Source organism: Anabrus simplex, chromosome 1 (genome assembly GCF_040414725.1).
Source record: "Anabrus simplex isolate iqAnaSimp1 chromosome 1, ASM4041472v1, whole genome shotgun sequence".
Lineage (NCBI taxonomy): Eukaryota > Metazoa > Arthropoda > Insecta > Orthoptera > Tettigoniidae > Anabrus > Anabrus simplex.
Window position 1 is genome coordinate 972,345,699 of NC_090265.1, and position 17,288 is coordinate 972,362,986.

Here is a 17,288-nt window from a genome sequence, read left to right on the forward strand (position 1 = left end):
ATGCCTTCGTTTAACTGCACTCCATTACTTTTGTTTTGGGGGTGAAGCTGATTCCTGCTCGTGGTGCCCCTGCATAGGTACCTGGATTAAAATTCCAGTACTGAACTGAACGTCAGCATTCCAGAAGTATCTACCAGTCAATATGACCCAATCGCTATATTCAGAACGGTCTTTATCAAGACCAACACTAACCATTATATCTGTAAATATTGAAGGTTTATCTCCATCTAAAGAAGGAATATTACACCAGCTTTGTCAAACTTACAAATGTGATATATTATGCCTTCAGGAAACTCACAGGGATGAGCAACTACGGCGACCAAAAATAGCGGGAATGAGACTTGTGGCCGAGATTCCCCACAGACAGTATGGCAGCGCTGTTTTTGCCAAACCAAATTTACAAATTTTGTCTGTTGCAACCACCAATGAAAATCAAATCGAGATAATAACTGTGGAACTCAGTAACTGCACCGTTTCGGGCATCTACAAACCACCAAATGTAGATTTCTCCTTTAAAATTCCAGATAACTACTTCAAGCAAAAGACAAACTTTGTGGTTGGAGACTTCAACAGCCATAACAGTGCATGGGGATATACAGATGATGATAATAATGGAGAAGCTGTGTTAGAATGGGCTGATGATTACCAATTACAACTTATTCATGACCCCAAACTACCTCCATCCTTTAACAGCAGTAGATGGCGACGAGGCTTCAACCCAGACCTGATATTTGTGAGTGAACACGTGGCACAGCAATGTGTGAAATCAATGTGCAATCCTATTCCAAATACCCAGCATCGGCCCGTAATGTGTCAACTTTTCTCTGCAATTCAACCAATAAAGGTTCCGTTTCGAAGGAGATATAATTTCAAAAAAGCAGACTGGGAGAAGTTCAGCTCAACCCTTGATAAAATAATATCAGATATCCACCCAACACCAGAGTTTTATGATCAGTTTGTTGAAGCTGTGAAGAAAGCTTCCCGCGCTTCCATACCACGAGGATGCAGAGTTAACTATATACAAGGTCTAACTTCAGACACAGCTGCCCAATTGAACACATATATTTCACTGTTTCAGGAAGATCCACTAAGTGAAGACACTATCTCAGCTGGAAGGAAACTGCTTTCCTCAATTGCAGAGGCAAAGAAAGATGCTTGGATCAAACTTATGGAGGAAACTGACATGTCAAGGGATAGCCGAAAGGCTTGGAAGCTTCTCAAACGACTTAGCAACGATCCAACAAAGGGACCAGTCCATGCAAATGTTACGGCAAACCAAATCGCAAATCAGCTTGCCATCAATGGGAAAACAAATCACCCAATAAGGAAGATGGAACATAATATCCTAAAAAGCGAGGTAATGAAGTCCAGTAACCTATCCCGGCCATTTGAAATAACGGAATTACAGAAAGCGATTCAATGCGCCAAAAATGGAAAAGCGGCAGGATTAGATGATATCACAATAGAACAAATAAAACACTTCAGTTCAACCACACAGGCATGGCTTTTAAAATTCTTCAACAACTGCTTTACTTCCCTAAAAATTCCAAAAATATGGAGAAAATCCAAGGTGATCGCATTTCTGAAACCTGGAAAGGAACCTTCGAACCCTAAAAATTTCAGACCAATCTCCTTACTCTGCCACCTATACAAAATAATGGAAAGAATGTTGCTCAATCGCTTAATGGGAGTAGTAGACCAAGTCCTAATCCCTCAGCAATGTGGCTTCCGCCCAGGAAAGAGTTGCACAGCACAGGTTTTACATCTAACCCAGCATATCGAGGACGGGTTTGAAATGAAGAAGATTACTGGTGTGGCTTTTGTGGACCTCTCAGCCGCCTACGATACAGTAAATCACAGGATATTATTACACAAACTTTATAGAATGATTACAGACATCAAGGTAACCAAGATGATAGCTGCTCTCCTGGAAAATCGTCGCTTTTTTGTCGAATTCCAAGGACGCCGAAGCAGATGGAGGAATCAAAGGAATGGACTACCTCAAGGCAGTGTACTGGCTCCTGTTCTTTTCAACATCTACACTAATGACCAGCCATTACCAGAAAATACTAAAAGCTTTATCTATGCCGATGACCTTGCACTTACTACTCAAACTGATACCTTTGATGAAGCAGAGATCTCTTTAACTGCTGCATTAGAAGAGCTAGGTAACTATTATGAGAAAAACCAACTCAAACCAAATCCAGCTAAGACTCAAATCTGTGCGTTCCATCTGCGGCATGCGCAGGCCTCTCAGAAACTCAAAGTACTATGGAAGGGGAACTTACTGGAACACTGCTTTACGCCAAAGTACCTGGGAGTTATGCTGGATCGCACATTAACATATAAGAAACATTGCCAAAACCTGAAACAAAAGATAGCTGCCAGAAACAACATTCTACGAAAGTTATCAGGAACAAGTTGGGGAACACAACCACAAACAATTAGAACATCAGCTCTAGCTCTATGCTATTCTGCAGGAGAATATGCCTCCCCAGTTTGGTACAGGTCAGCTCATACGAAGCAGGTCGACATAGCTTTAAACGAAAGCTGCAGGATCATCACTGGATGTTTGAAACCTACACCCATTGAGAAGGTCCAACTTTTAGCTGGTATTGCTCCCGGTGAGATTCGTAGGGAGGTAGCAGCTAACAAAGAAAGGCTCCAGGCATCTTCTTCAGAAGCACATCCTCTCTATGGATACCAACCAGCCACACAGAGGCTAAAATCTAGGAAAAGTTTTCTCCGCACATCAGTCAACCTTGAGGGGAAAGCAGAGAATGCTAGAGTCACAATGTGGAAGGAAAGAATCCACCACCTTTCCAACTGGATAGAGCCAAAGGAAAGTCTTCCATGTGGACACCAGGAGAAGTGGACAGTATGGAAAGCCCTTAACAGACTCCGTACAGAAGTCGGCAGAACCAAAGTAAACTTGCGGAAGTGGGGCTTCTCAAGTGATTCATCACTTTGTGATTGCGGAGAGCAGCAGACGATCCAACATCTATGTCAGTGTGTTTTATGTCCTTCAATGTGCACTATGAAAGACTTGATTGCAGCCTCCCCCAACGCTATTGACGTCGCCCAATACTGGGCAAGCATCATCTAGCTCTTGAATATTGTTGCTCTATCTGTGATTGTATAATAGACTTGTATATTTGTGTAGTAGAAATGTAGATGTTGCTTTTTGTTAAATATTTATAAGTTGATACTTCTGACACGAATAAAGAAGAACTTTTGTTTTGGACTCATTAATTTTCATCTTGTAGTTCTCACCCAAGACTTTGTCCATACCATTTAGCAACTTCTCGGAACCTTCTGCAGTCTCAGGTAAAATAACAATATCATCGGCAAATCTCAAGGTTTTGATTTCCTCTCCTTGGACTGTGATTCCCTTTCCAAATTCCTATTTGATTTCCTATTTAAACATTGAAAAGGAGGGGGGGACAGACTGCATTCATGCCTCACTCCTTTCTGGATCGCTGCTTCTTTTTCAAAGCCCTCGATTCTTATCACTGCAAACTGATTTTTGTACAGATTATAGATAATTTTTCGTTCTCGGTACCTGATTCTGATCACCTTCAGAATCTCAAATAACCTGGTCCAATCAACATTATCAAAAGCCTTTTCAAGATCTACGAATGCCATGTATGTAGGTTTGTCCTTCTTAATCAATTCTCTAGGATCAGACGTAAAGTCAGGATTGCTTCATGTGTTCCTACATTTCTTCTGAAACCAAATTGATCTTCTCCCAACTCACTTTCAACTTGTCTTTCCATTCTTCTGTAAATAATAAATATTAAAATTTTGCAGGCATGAGATACTAAACTAATAGTGTGTTAGTTTTCACACTTGTCAGCACCAGCTTCCTTGGGAATAGGTATAACAACATTCTGCCTAAAATCGCATGGCACTTCTCCTGTTTCATACATCTTACACACTAAATGGAATAAACTTGCCAGGCTGGTTTCTCCTAAAGCAGTCATAATTCAGAGGGAATGTCATGAATTCCAGGTGCCTTGTTCCTATTTAGGTCTCTCAAAGCTCTGTCAAATTCTGACCTCCAAATTGGTTCTCCCATTTCATTAGCATCAACAGCCTCTTCTTGTTCCAGAACCATATCATCTACGGCTTGATACAACTGTTGGATATGTTCCTGCCATCTTTCTGCCTTGTCTTCTTTCCCTAGAAGTGGCTTTCCATCTGAGCTCTTAATATTCATACACTTACTTTTCCTTTCTCCAAAGGTTTCCCTGATTTTCCTGTATGCAGCATCTAGCTTTCCTAGTACAGTACCATACAATCTTCAACATCCTTGCACTTCTCCTTGAGCCATTCTTCCTTAGCAGTCCTGCACACGCATTGATTTGCTGTCTACCTTGACGACAATAATTCTTTCACTATGATGATCATAGTAGCTTACCTGCTGCCCTATTTTCTTATTCGTTATTAAATCAACTCCTGGATTTCCCCTGTTTGATTTTGTGTTGATAATTCTGTATTCGCCTGACCAAAAATCCTGATCTTCCTGTCAACGTACTTCACTTATACCAACTACATCTAATTTTTAGTCTATCCATCTCCCTTTTCAGATTCTCTAACCTACCACAACGATTCAAACTTCTAACATTCCACGCTCCGACTCGCAGAATGATGATCACCCCCTCTCGCGTAGTCCCCACCCGGATATCCAAATACGGGACTAGTTCACCTCCGGAATATTTTACCCGGGAGGAAGCCATCATCAGTACATCATTCATACAGAGAGAGCTGCATGTCCTCGGGAGTTAGTTACGTCTGTAGCTTCCCTTGGTTTCAGCTGTGTAGCAGTATCAAAACAGCTAAGCCATGTTGAGTATTATTACAAGGCCATATCAATCAATCATCTAGATTGCCACCCTTGCAACTTCTGAAAGGCTGCTACCCCTGATAACAAGATTAAATTATTGCTGTTTAAACTTGAGAATGATAAGATCTGAAAATTTTAACAAGGTGAATTATTTTATTGCCACCAATAGACCAATATAAGGATATCTTGGTTTCTTTATTCAAAATTTTCAGAATAAAATGTCTCTTCTTTTCCTATCAATGGAAGTAGTGGCATTGCAAATTTATGTAAATATGAGTAGAAAGCAAAAGTCTATTGAAATTGTAACCTGACTATATTCCAGATCTGAATGATCACCCTCATTGGAGGACGAATGATTTATTTCTTTAATAAATCTCTTTCTTTCTATGTCATAGAATACAGATGGAGAGCAGCAACTTAACATTTAAACATGTGTGGAGAGAGTACACATAGGTCCAAATGTTCAACTGCAGCCTTCGTCTGTGGAGGACAAATGTGTTTCTTTTATGTGTTATCTGTCCATGCATGCTTATCTGGTAATCCACTGCTCTCAATCTGTTTCCTATATCTAAATCATGAAAGAATAATAAGTTATGCAGGAAAGGATTTAAGACATATACTATTTTCAGCTATGGGTGGTGTTGAATTACGGGCTCACAATGCCTACGGAGATCAACTCTGAGAAGAGATGTTGATATATGTGGTTTAAGATACAATAATTGTGTAGATTATAAAAATTGAATAATTTAGTATGGAGGAATATACCTGATGAATCGGAGGGCTGACATCTCAATCAATGGGTACACTTTAACTACTCTTTCAGAAATGTAGGACAGAGGAAGAAATAATACTCAACATACATCTTTGAGGTCTGTATGATTTTGTCCTTTAAGTCTCAATCTTTCTAGGACTTAACAAACTATGGAAAAGAGAGAAAACATTAATGAGATGGAATTCTTACCTGTACCATATAATTACGTTGTGCCCTGAGGCAAGTCACATGGCCATATATATCTATCATCTTCTCATGCTTCATTCTCTCCAGCATTGAGTCAATGACAATAAAGCAGCCTGTTCTTCCAACACCCGCACTGTAAAAAAAAAAGTGACAGGTATATGAGTAAAATTTCCTGCCTATTACATCAGAACTATGGTTACAAGTGAAGTAGTTACTGTACATGGCATTCAGTGTATACAGTATACTGGAAGAAAATGAAATCTCAACACCGAGAAGACATTAGTATAGAAGAATGCACTTTGGCTAAGCAGTTGACTAGTAACATATTTATTTGATTAAAGTTTCCAGATCACAGGTTCAAGTATGTGCGATAATACATGTGACATAGTAGTACATGTCATTTTGTGGAATGGAGTTCCACACCAGTTTTCACTTAATCAGTCAAATCGGCTACGGTTAATGCTGGTATTGGATGCTGCTGGATTTGTTGTCCCATAATGTCGCATAGATGCTCAGTGGGTGAAAAGCCTAGTGATCTTGCAGGCCAAGACAACCGGTTGACACTGTAGAGCACATTGGATGACAGCAGTGATATGAAGATGAGTGTTATCCTGTAAAAAACACCTCCTTGAATACTGCAAATGAATGGCAGCACAACCGGTTCAATCACCAGTCTGACAAACAAATCCACCATCAAGGTTCTTGGGATAACAACGAGAGTGCTCCTGCTGTCAAAGGACATCACTCCCCAGATCTCAACTCCTGGTGTAGGCCCAGTGTGTCGACACTGCAGACAGCTTGGTTCCAAGCACTCACCTAGCCCCCTTCTTACCAATCTATGGCCATCACTGGCACCAAGACAGAAATGGCTCTCATCTGAGGACACAACATATTTCCACACCACCCTCCAGTGAGCTCTAGCTTGCCACCACTGAAGTCGCAGATGGCAGCGATTCGGAGTTAGTGATATGAATGCCAAAGGATGTCTGGCTTGGAGTTGTCCCTCAAGTAATCGATTTGTTAACAGTTCACTGTGTCACTCTGGTGCCAACTGAATCTCTAATAGCTGCTGCAGATGCAGTATGATCCACCACAGCCACATGGCAAATACAGGGGTCTTCCCTCTCTGTAGTGGCCCATGTGTGGCCAGACCCTGGTCTACTTGAGACAGTGCTTTCCCATGACAGTTATTGCCAACACCGATCCACTCTGGATACAACCCTGCCAAGCCTTTCTGCAACATTGTGTACAGAACATCTACCTTTTCGTAGCCCTATTACATGGCCTTGTTCAAACTCAGTAAGCTGCTGATGCTGCCTTCTTCATCTCCTTAGAGGAATGTTTGACTCTCACCTACCTCACGTCAACAACGGTCGATAACTAACGGTCATGAAGTGTACAATCGCATATTTAAAGCAAACTTGCTTTGTAAGATCATAGTCACAGTACTAGCACCACTCTTCATCGATTAGCACACAAATGTGAATAAATACCATCTTTCAGATGTGCAAACATGCCTCCTGAATTTAATTTATCTAGCATGATTCCTTCATGGTGTTGGGAGTTAATTTTCTGCCAGTGCTATTCTTTGGTTTTAAATGAAGAAAAAAACATCACAGAAAATATGATAATGCCTTTGGAGAAAGGTTGATATAAATAAGTAAAGTGTAAAATATAATACTTGTGTAGATAAGAATAATAATGTTATTTGCTTTATGTCCCACTAACTTCTTCTATGGTTTTTGGAGACACCATGTAGATAAGAAGAAACTGGATAATTGGATATGGAGGAATATACCAAATGAGTCTTTATCTAGTCTTGCAGAGGAAACAAGAATTTAAGAATGGTACCTTCTAAGTCAAAATTAATAAAAATACCAGTAAATAAATAAAACAAATAAATAAACAATTCTTAATACAGTACTCAGTGTGAAAATTCCATACAGATAAACAATGAATTAAAGATTTAGTCAATTTGTTATATGAAACCTAGGATGCAATAATTAATTTTCATTAATTCAAACTCACACATATTTTTTTATAAATACTGATAAATACTAAGAGCCCCCGTGGCTCAGGTGGCAGCACGCCGGCCTCTCACCGCTGGGTTCCGTGCTTCAAATCCCGATCACTCCATGTGAGATTTGTGTTGGACAAAGCGGAGGCGGGACAGTTTATCTCCGGGTACTCCGGTTTTCCCTGTCATATTTCATTCCAGCAACACTCTCCTATATCATTTCATTTCATCTGTCATTCATTATTCATTACCTCAGAGGAGTACGACAGGCTTCGGCAGCTGGCACAATTCTTATCCTCACCGCTAGATGAGGGCTTCATTCATTCCATTCCTGACCTGGTCGAATGACTGAAAACAGGCTGTGGATTTTCATTTTCATTGATAAATACTAAATTAACAGAAAAGAAGATTGCAATATAAAGAATATTTCCTCCAAGAAATTATAATGCAAGAATGTTCCACATAATAAGTGTCTACTTAGTCTGCCTTCCCAAAGACTTGTAATGGAGCAAAGACCATCCACGATATACGAGTGCCAATTTTAGCAATTTGTAAATAAGAAGAAACTGGATAATTGGATATGGAGGAATATACCAATTTATACCAGACTGCCCCATGGTGTAGGGGTAGCACGCCTGCCTCTTACCCGACGGACCCAGGTTCGATTCCCGGCCAAGCCAGGGATTTTTAGCTGGATCTGAGGGCTGATTCGAGGTCCACTCAGCCTATGCAATTACAATTGAGGAGCTATCTGATGGTGAGATGGCCAAGATTAACAGCCGAGAGGGTACCTCATGCTGACCACATGACACCTCATAATCTGCAGGCCTTTGAGCAGAGCAGCAGTCGCTTGGTAAATCATGGCCCTTCGGGGCTGTTGCGCCATGGGGTTTGGTTTGAGTTTCTTGTACCATAATCAACACTGAGATCAACATTCCTAGTAGCAAACAACACTCTTCAAGGATGAATAAAATCAATGAGTGAGAGAATTTTGCTGACAGAACACATAATGTGTGCTCCAGCATTACTTTACATGTATAGATGTTGAATATAGTGAGCTACGAATTTTCTCATCTTCCCAAATCCTCTTGGTCAGAATCAAACTCACTCTTGGGCATAAGAAGTTCAAACATCTGGTAATTCACTACTTACTCAACCATTAACACCAGTTTCAATACTCATACTAATAACTACACTTATTTTGCCAAATAGGAATTAATAAATCTAACATAGAGAGAAAAGTTGTTCTGCATAGATATATACAAACTACTGTACCTAAATTCATAGCAACTCATATTAAAACAACCACTTTATATACTGTACTGCACAGATGAAAGTATCTAGATGATTCTGAAAACTAGCATGAGACATTACCTGCAGTGCACAATCATGGGCCCAGCATCAGGAGGATTCATGTTGCGAACACGTCGTAGGAACTGCAAGAATGGTGCTGGGTGGTCAGGAACCCCATGGTCCGGCCAGGCTGTAAACTGGAACTGTTTCACCTCCCGACGCTCATTGTGCCCTGCCTATTAATGGAAAAATGACATTGAAAGAGACATTTACAGGATTAGGTCCCTTTGTGTTTGGATAGCTGTAACAAGCAGTGTGCAACTTACAATTCAATCAATTCAGTCATCAATGATCTGCACTTAGGCTGCCATCCAGGTAGCAGATACCCTATCAATTGTTTGTCTAGCCAGTTTTAAATATTTTCATAGAACTTGGAAATTTATTGAACATTTTCCTTGATAAATTATTCCAATCCCTTACTCCTCACCCTATAAATCTATAACCTATAATCCTATGATTCTATAAATGAATATTTGCCCCATTTTTTGCTCTTGAATTCCAACTTTATTTTCACATTATGATTTTTCCTACTTTTAAAAGCTCCATTTAAGCTTATTTGTCTACTTATGTCATTCCACACCATCTCTCCACTGACAGCTCGGAACATACCACTTCCATTTCATCTTTTGGTCAGTCCAACAGATCCAATATCCAAAGATCTCTTGTAATTGTCTTCATCAGCTGAAGATGTCCCTAGATAGGGGACAAAACATGTACTGAAATGTTAAAGATTTTATAATATCTTCTTTTTGAATATTTAAGGTGGACTCCTCCTCCTTTAAACAATAAAAAGATACCACTTAGTTGAGCATCTCGTCTACTTACTCCCAAGTCTTCCCACCCCAAATTTTGCAACATTTTCGTAACACTACTCCTTTTTCAGAAATCACCCAGAACAAATCGTGCTGCTTTCCTTTGGATCTCTTCCAGTTCTTGTATCAAGTAGTCCTGGTTTGGGTCCCATACACTGGAACAATATTATAATTGAGGTCTTACCAAAGACTTATACGCCCTCTCCCTTATATCCTTACTAATACTCAAAAATTTCCTCATAACCATATGAAGATATCTGTAACCTTTCTTTACAACCTTGTTAATGTGATTACTCCAGTGAAGATCACTCCTTATATTAACACCTAGGTACTTACAGTGATTGGAGCCTCCATGGCTCAGGCGGCAGCACGGCGGCCTCTCATCGCTAGGTTCTGTGGTTCAAATCTCAGTCACTCCATGTGAGATTTGTGCTGGACAAAACGAAGGTGGGGCAGGTTTTTCTCTGGGTACTCCGATTTTCCCTGTCACATCTCATTCCAGCAACACTCTCCAATATCATTTCATTTCATCTGTCATTCATTAATCATTGCCCCAGAGGAGTGCGACAGGCTTCGGCAGCCTGTCCTCATCACTAGATGGGAGCTTCATTAATTCCATTCCTGACCCGGTCGAATGACTGGAAACAGGCTGTGGATTTTCACTTACAGTAATTCAATGATGTACCCCATCAACACAGTAATTAAAACTGAAAGGAGTTTTCCTCTTTGTGAAGGTTACAATTTGACTTTTCATTCCATTTACTATCATACCATTGTCCACTGTCCATCTCACAACACTGTCTAGGTCTTTTTGTAGTCACTCATAATCCGGTAACTTATTTACTACTCTATAACATCATCTGTTAATAGCCTTAATCTGTGATTATAGTTCTTTACTTATATCATAGCCAACGGCCGTAGCCGTGCTAAAACACCGGATCCCGTAAGATCTCCGAAGTTAAGCAACATTGGGCGTGGTAAAGATTTGGATGGGTTGCCACGTGCTGTTGGTGGGGGGGGGGGGGGGGGGGGTAAGGGAATGGAGGAGTGGAAAGGAAATTAGCACCCTACCGTACGTAAACTCCGGCCCAGACACACCTCTGCGAAGGTTCGGACCTGCCTTCGGGCAGAATACACCCTTACTTTACTCATATTATTTATATATACTGTATAACAAAACATAAAAGTCCAATAATACTGCTCTGTTGGACCCCATTCTTCATCATTACAGGATGTGCCGCACCTCATTACCTCCATATCTTGCTTTTGTATTTTTCAGATATCACATTCTTGACGATATTGTAGGTCAGTGTGTTATGGCTGCTTAGTATTCTCTATGCCAGATTTGACGTGCAGTTCATCCCAATTAGACAGATGGCACCTCATATAACAAAGAATTGCCAAAGCATTTCTTTCTAGCTTACCTTTGATTTGAGTTATTGTCTGGTCATCTGACATAATAAGTTTGGAGAGAAGATGGAGACGTTGACCTGCAAAATGGCTTTCGTCTTGTACAAATGGTACTATAAAAGTTTTAAATGTTATTTTAAATGGCTCTCTAAGTTTAGAGTTGTAAATATGACTACTTCAATTTCAAGGTGTCCTTTCTCAGCTTGCCATAGTTATGCTAGTTTGTTTACTGAGAGATCCCTTGTTTAATGTATTATTCTTTATAATTTTGCTACAGACTGATTTCACTGTTCTTCCTTTCCTTTCATGTCTGCTTATGTGTACTCATTCCTGCAATAGAGGGAAAGGTGGCACCGATCCGATTATTTTGTGTGTGTGATGAGTTTGTTTGTTTTGATTGGAGTCCTTTTAATTCTCTGTATCTTCGACATATTGGCTCAAGCTTATGTTCTGCTTTGTGGTTTAACGCTGATAACTTACAATTCATGTTCGCCTAGATGTGCGATATGAATATGTGTTATACGGCGTGCAAGTTATTTACATTATGTGTTTTGACTGGGTGGGCCAACCAAGTTAAACAGTGTCCAAAGACTTGCATGTCTAGGAATAACAGGGGCACCGGATACTACACCATTATGTGCAATTGAGGCCATCCCCCCTTACATTTATATGTTAAGGAGATAGCGGGAATGAGTGCTTACCGCCTCTAGTCACTCGGAGGATGGTCTTTCAAGAATCCGAACAGAGGTCATGTTTCTATTCTTACAAGGCTTCATCAGACCTGGCCTACGACAATGATGATCGGGGACCTGATGAAGCCTAGTTTTAATCTGAACTATAAGTTCACAGTGGTGATATCCACAAGGGAGGAGTGGGTCACGGAAGCTGGGGCCCATCTTAGGTCTGTGGGCTGTATATGGTACACAGATGGCTCGCGGACGGAGGTGGTCACGGGCGCTGGGATCTGTGGGCCTCTTCCTTCCCATGGGTAAATATACTACTGTTTTTCAGGCTGAAATATACATACTGGCCTGTGCTGTACATGTATGGAACATGCCTGGACGTAGAAGATGCATCACCATTCGCAGCGACAGCCAGGTAGTGTTAAAAGCACTATGTGCAGCTAGAACAACATCCAAAATGATATGGGAGTGGGAAGGATGTTAGATAAGCTGTGTGAACTTAGCTCAATTACCCTGTTATGGGTTCTTGGACACACAGAAATCAGTGGAAATGAAGAAGCTGACAAACTAGTGAAACAAGACTCAAAAGGTCCTTTCATAGGACCAGAGCTCTTCCTGAGAGTATCACTCCAAAGTGTGAAACTGGTAATATCCCAGTTGACAAACCAGTCTCACTTAGACATTTGGAAAATGTTAACCACAGCAAGGAAGGCACGTGAATTTACCGAAGGGTCCAGCCAAAGATATAAAAAGGTCCTAATAAACTTGAATAGGACCAGAATATGAATGGTAGTTGGTCTGTTGACAGGCCACAATACCTTGCAGAGACAACTACACATCATGAAAATCAGTCAAGATCCGATGTGTAGAAGATGCAGTAGGGAGGAAGAGACTTGCAAGCACTAGACATTGATATCTTGGCTCACAATTTGTGAACCTGGAAGACAGCAGGAATGCCAACATCCAGACACTGGTATCCTTTATAGGAGCATTAAGGCTGGACTAGGTAAACCCGTTTAAGGGACACAAAGGGTCTTCATAGACCTACGTGTGGAGCCCTGCAAAGGTGGGCCAGGCCGTTTTGCAGCGACTCAGGTTTATGATCTGTACACTCAGGTCAAACTCATGAGCCATTGACTGAATCATGTCATGCTGTTACGATTATTGTCGTAATGTGCCTTGCTATTATATTTTTATACCCTCTGCTTCACATGTTTGGTCTCTGAGTGTGTGTGGGTGTGGAGTGGTTATAGGACCTGTGTTACTTTTCAGTGTCTTATGGATATTTGGTTTTTTTTTTTGTCATTATGCTTATTTTATCTTGCTACTGTTTCCGGCTTCCTCAGCCGATTAATATGTTTATTTCGGGATTTTGCTCTCATTTTACTTGCTTTCTGACTCATGTTTATTTGGTTCTATAACTATGGCAACTCCTTTCTTACCCTCTTGTATTCCAAATTTGTTTAGTTTTCTGCCAGTCTTGATTCACTGGCGTCTTTGATTTATGGGGATGTAATCTCTATGGGGATTGTCGGCAGCCATATTTTTTTTGAAACCTGTACATGATCTGGGGAGCTGTTGGATTTTATTGGGTGAAGGCTGTTACTTTCACCTCGAGATAGTGAATGGTCCCCTTTTAAGAAAGAAATACAGTACTTTGGATCACATACAAAGAAAGCAGACTGAGAAGTCAAGTGATTCTTACTGTGGTTGGAGTATGGTTACACATTGTGTACCGGGCGAGTTGGCCGTGCGCGTAGAGGCGCGCGGCTGTGAGCTTGCATCCGGGAGATAGTAGGTTCGAATCCCACTATCGGCAGCCCTGAAGATGGTTTTCCGTGGTTTCCCATTTTCACACCAGGCAAATGCTGGGGCTGTACCTTAATTAAGGCCACGGCCGCTTCCTTCCAACTCCTAGGCCTTTCCAATCCCATCGTCGCCATAAGACCTATCTGTGTCGGTGCGACGTAAAGCCCCTAGCAAAAAACACATTGTGTATGTGAGTATCTGACTCCTCTGTATCCCCCATTAATTTGTTTTTATGCTAATATTCAGACCATTTCCCTTTGCTTTTATGTTAATAAACTTAATTCATTTAAACTGACCTCTGCTCTACGTTTTTGTCTCTATTTTGGGGACATGCCTTTTACACTTTGTTCATTAGTCTAAGAGGCTCGGATTCAGCTCCTGGCAGTTCTTAGCCAGTTTCAACCGATCCAAAAAGGTAGCTAGTATAAGGATCAGATAACACTTCAACTAGTCTAATTCTCATATTTTCTAGAAATGTAGTTACCCATGCAATCACTCTTTTGTCTATCCAATAGCCCTCATTTTCATAAGTAATCTCTCATCTCTCATGATCTACCCTATCAAAGACTTGAATAGGTCAATACCAATACAGTTCATTTGACCTCCTGTAGCTAAAACATCTGCTATATCTTGCTGGAATCCTACAAGTTGAGCCTCACTGGAATAACCTTTCCTAAACCCAAACTGTCTTCTATCAAACCAGTTAGTAATTTTGCATAAGTGTCTAATATAATAACAAAGGATGTTTTCCCAGACCTTACAAACAACATATGTCAAGCTGACTGGCCTGAAATTATCCACTTTATGTTTATCACCTTTTCCCTTCTATACTGGGGCTATTATTGTAAGTCTCCATTCATTTGGTATCACTCTTTCAAACAAAAAGTAATCAAAAAAGTATTTCTGATATGGCACCATATCCGCATACATTTTATCAATCCTAGCTGATTTTCTGGCTTTCAAATTTTGTATCTTTTTAAAAAATCCCTTTATTATTATAATAGGTAAATTTCAACAATTTGATAGCATTAGTTGCCTCCTCAATATGGACAATATCCTCATATCCAACTACCTTTATATACATTGAAGAATGTTCTTAATCAGTTAAGAGATAAATTTATGATGCTGGATGTGGGATCAAAAATTGAAAAAAGGGTTTGACTGAATAATTCTGCCTGATGTAAGACGTCACATATACACTCCTATTGTTCATTAATGATCCATAGAACATCCTGCCTTAATGTATCTATAGATATTGGGCGAGATGGCCATGCGGTTAGAGTCGCACAGCTGTGAGCTTGCATCCGGGAGATAGTGGGTTCGAATCCCACCGTCTGCAGCCCTGAAGATGGTTTTTCCGTGGTTTCCCATTTTCACACCAGGCAAATGCTGGGGCTGTACCTTAATTAAGGCCATGGCCACTTTCTTCCCACTCCTAGGCCTTCCCAATACCGTCGTCGCCATAAGACCTATCTGTGTCAGTGCGACGTAAAAGCAACTAGCATAATATATAAGTATCTATAGATATACTTCCATTGCTCCCTAAAATTTGTGTGGCTGCCAATTATGTTTGCTATCATGTGCCTATAGACAGGATGAGATTACCATAATAATATTATTGGTTTTACATCCCATTAACTACTTTTACAGTTTTTTGAAGACACTGAGCTACCATAATTTTTTTTTTTTTTTTTTTTGCTAGGGGCTTTACGTCGCGCCGACACAGATAGGTCTTATGGCGACGATGGGATAGGAAAGGCCTAGGAGTTGGAAGGAAGCGGCCGTGGCCTTAATTGAGGTACAGCCCCAGCATTTGCCTGGTGTGAAAATGGGAAACCACGGAAAACCATTTTCAGGGCTGCCGATAGTGGGATTCGAACCTACTATCTCCCGGATGCAAGCTCACAGCCGCGCGCCTCTACGCGCACGGCCCATAAATTTTTTCCTACAAGGCTGGTATATCTGAACACCTTCAAATACCACCAGACTGAGCCAGGATTGAATCCACCAACTTGGTCTAAGAAAGTCAGCACTCTACAACATGAGCCACTCAGCCTGGCTAGAAAGGAAGAGAGCATGATAGGATAGGAAGGACTGATATCTGTTCTTTGTTTTATATAAATGTTATATGTTTGTTTTGCATCCCCTTTTATTTTTCTACCCTAAACTTCTCCTTTATATCCAAATATGCAGTCGAGAAACATATTATGTGTAAACTGCACATCATAAGCAATGAATTTCATGCTGATCCGTATTGAAAAGCAATTACACGTAGGAAAGTAAATGCTAAATGGTTCTGCCTAATCAATACTTTTATTATGTAAGAATTAACTCAACACATATCACAACATATCACAGATGATAATGGTCAGTACCCATCCTCACTGGTAAGTACATCACAGGTACACATCTCAAGACAATTTTGGATTTAAGAATGAAAATTGTCAGTTGTCTTCATTACACAGCTAACATTAAAGAGCAAAACACAGATGCAAACAATGCAGATATTGCAATATTACTTGAAAACAAAAGTACCTTCGTAAGTGCAGCAAAAAATTGTGACACTACAGCTGTTTGTGAAAATATTATGCCATGTTCTTTCAATGTACTTCATCAATAAAAAAAAAAAAAAAAAAAAAAAAAAAATAAAAAAAAATAAAAAAAACCAAAACAAAAACAATAGGATTCAAACTGACAAGAAATGCATTCTTCTTCTTCTTCTTCTTCTTCTTCTTCTTCTTCTTCTTCTTCTTGGCCTTTTCCCAGTTATCTGGAGTCAGCACTTCGTATGGATTCAACCCAGTTTTATGGCTGGATGGCTTGTGGAGGGATGTATTCACTACTGCATATTTTTGTGGTGGTTTATAGAGTAATATTTTCTGTGTAGATGAAGAAGTGTACTAAGATAAACAAAAACACCCAGATCCAAAACCTGAGAAATGAACAATATGCAGTTGAAATCATTGACAAGTCAGAAATTGAACCCAGGGCGCTCTGAAGTGAAGCTGGATGAAACCTTTTCTCACGTCCTGGGATACTGTCCTTATGGTGAAACTCAGTGACTTACTAGACACCACATGATACAAAACTCCATCGCTTAGCCATTGAGAGATTCTGGTTTCCTAGTCCATGAAGAGGTCCATGGGTTGTAGGAGAATGGCAGCTCCCTTAAGGATTGATATGATGGCCTTCAAAAACAGCATCAGTGGATATATTATTTATCCTATGGTTCGGTTTGAATCGTATGATAATCAGTCCAGTGAAGTACATGAGGAATAGAAGAACATTTATGATCCAACTATCCCCTTTTACCAAGTTGAATATGGACTGGATAACATCTAGGTGATATTGGTGCAAGAGGAACAATACTCAAGTTGTATGAAGAATTCCCCTCAAGATT

The 17,288-nt window shown here is 40.2% G+C and overlaps 1 protein-coding gene across 1 annotated transcript in view; it reads right to left on the reverse strand.

Annotated features, from left to right (window-relative positions):
* Positions 1-17,288, reverse strand: part of Lar (tyrosine-protein phosphatase Lar) — a 2,342,166-nt gene that overhangs the window by 22,336 nt on the left and 2,302,542 nt on the right. The window contains exons 31-32 of the mRNA XM_067136814.2: positions 9,196-9,350; positions 5,808-5,937 (exon numbers count right to left, since the gene is read on the reverse strand). Of these exons, the coding sequence (XP_066992915.2) occupies positions 5,808-5,937; positions 9,196-9,350 (285 nt within the window). The remainder of the gene's footprint in view (positions 1-5,807; positions 5,938-9,195; positions 9,351-17,288) is intronic.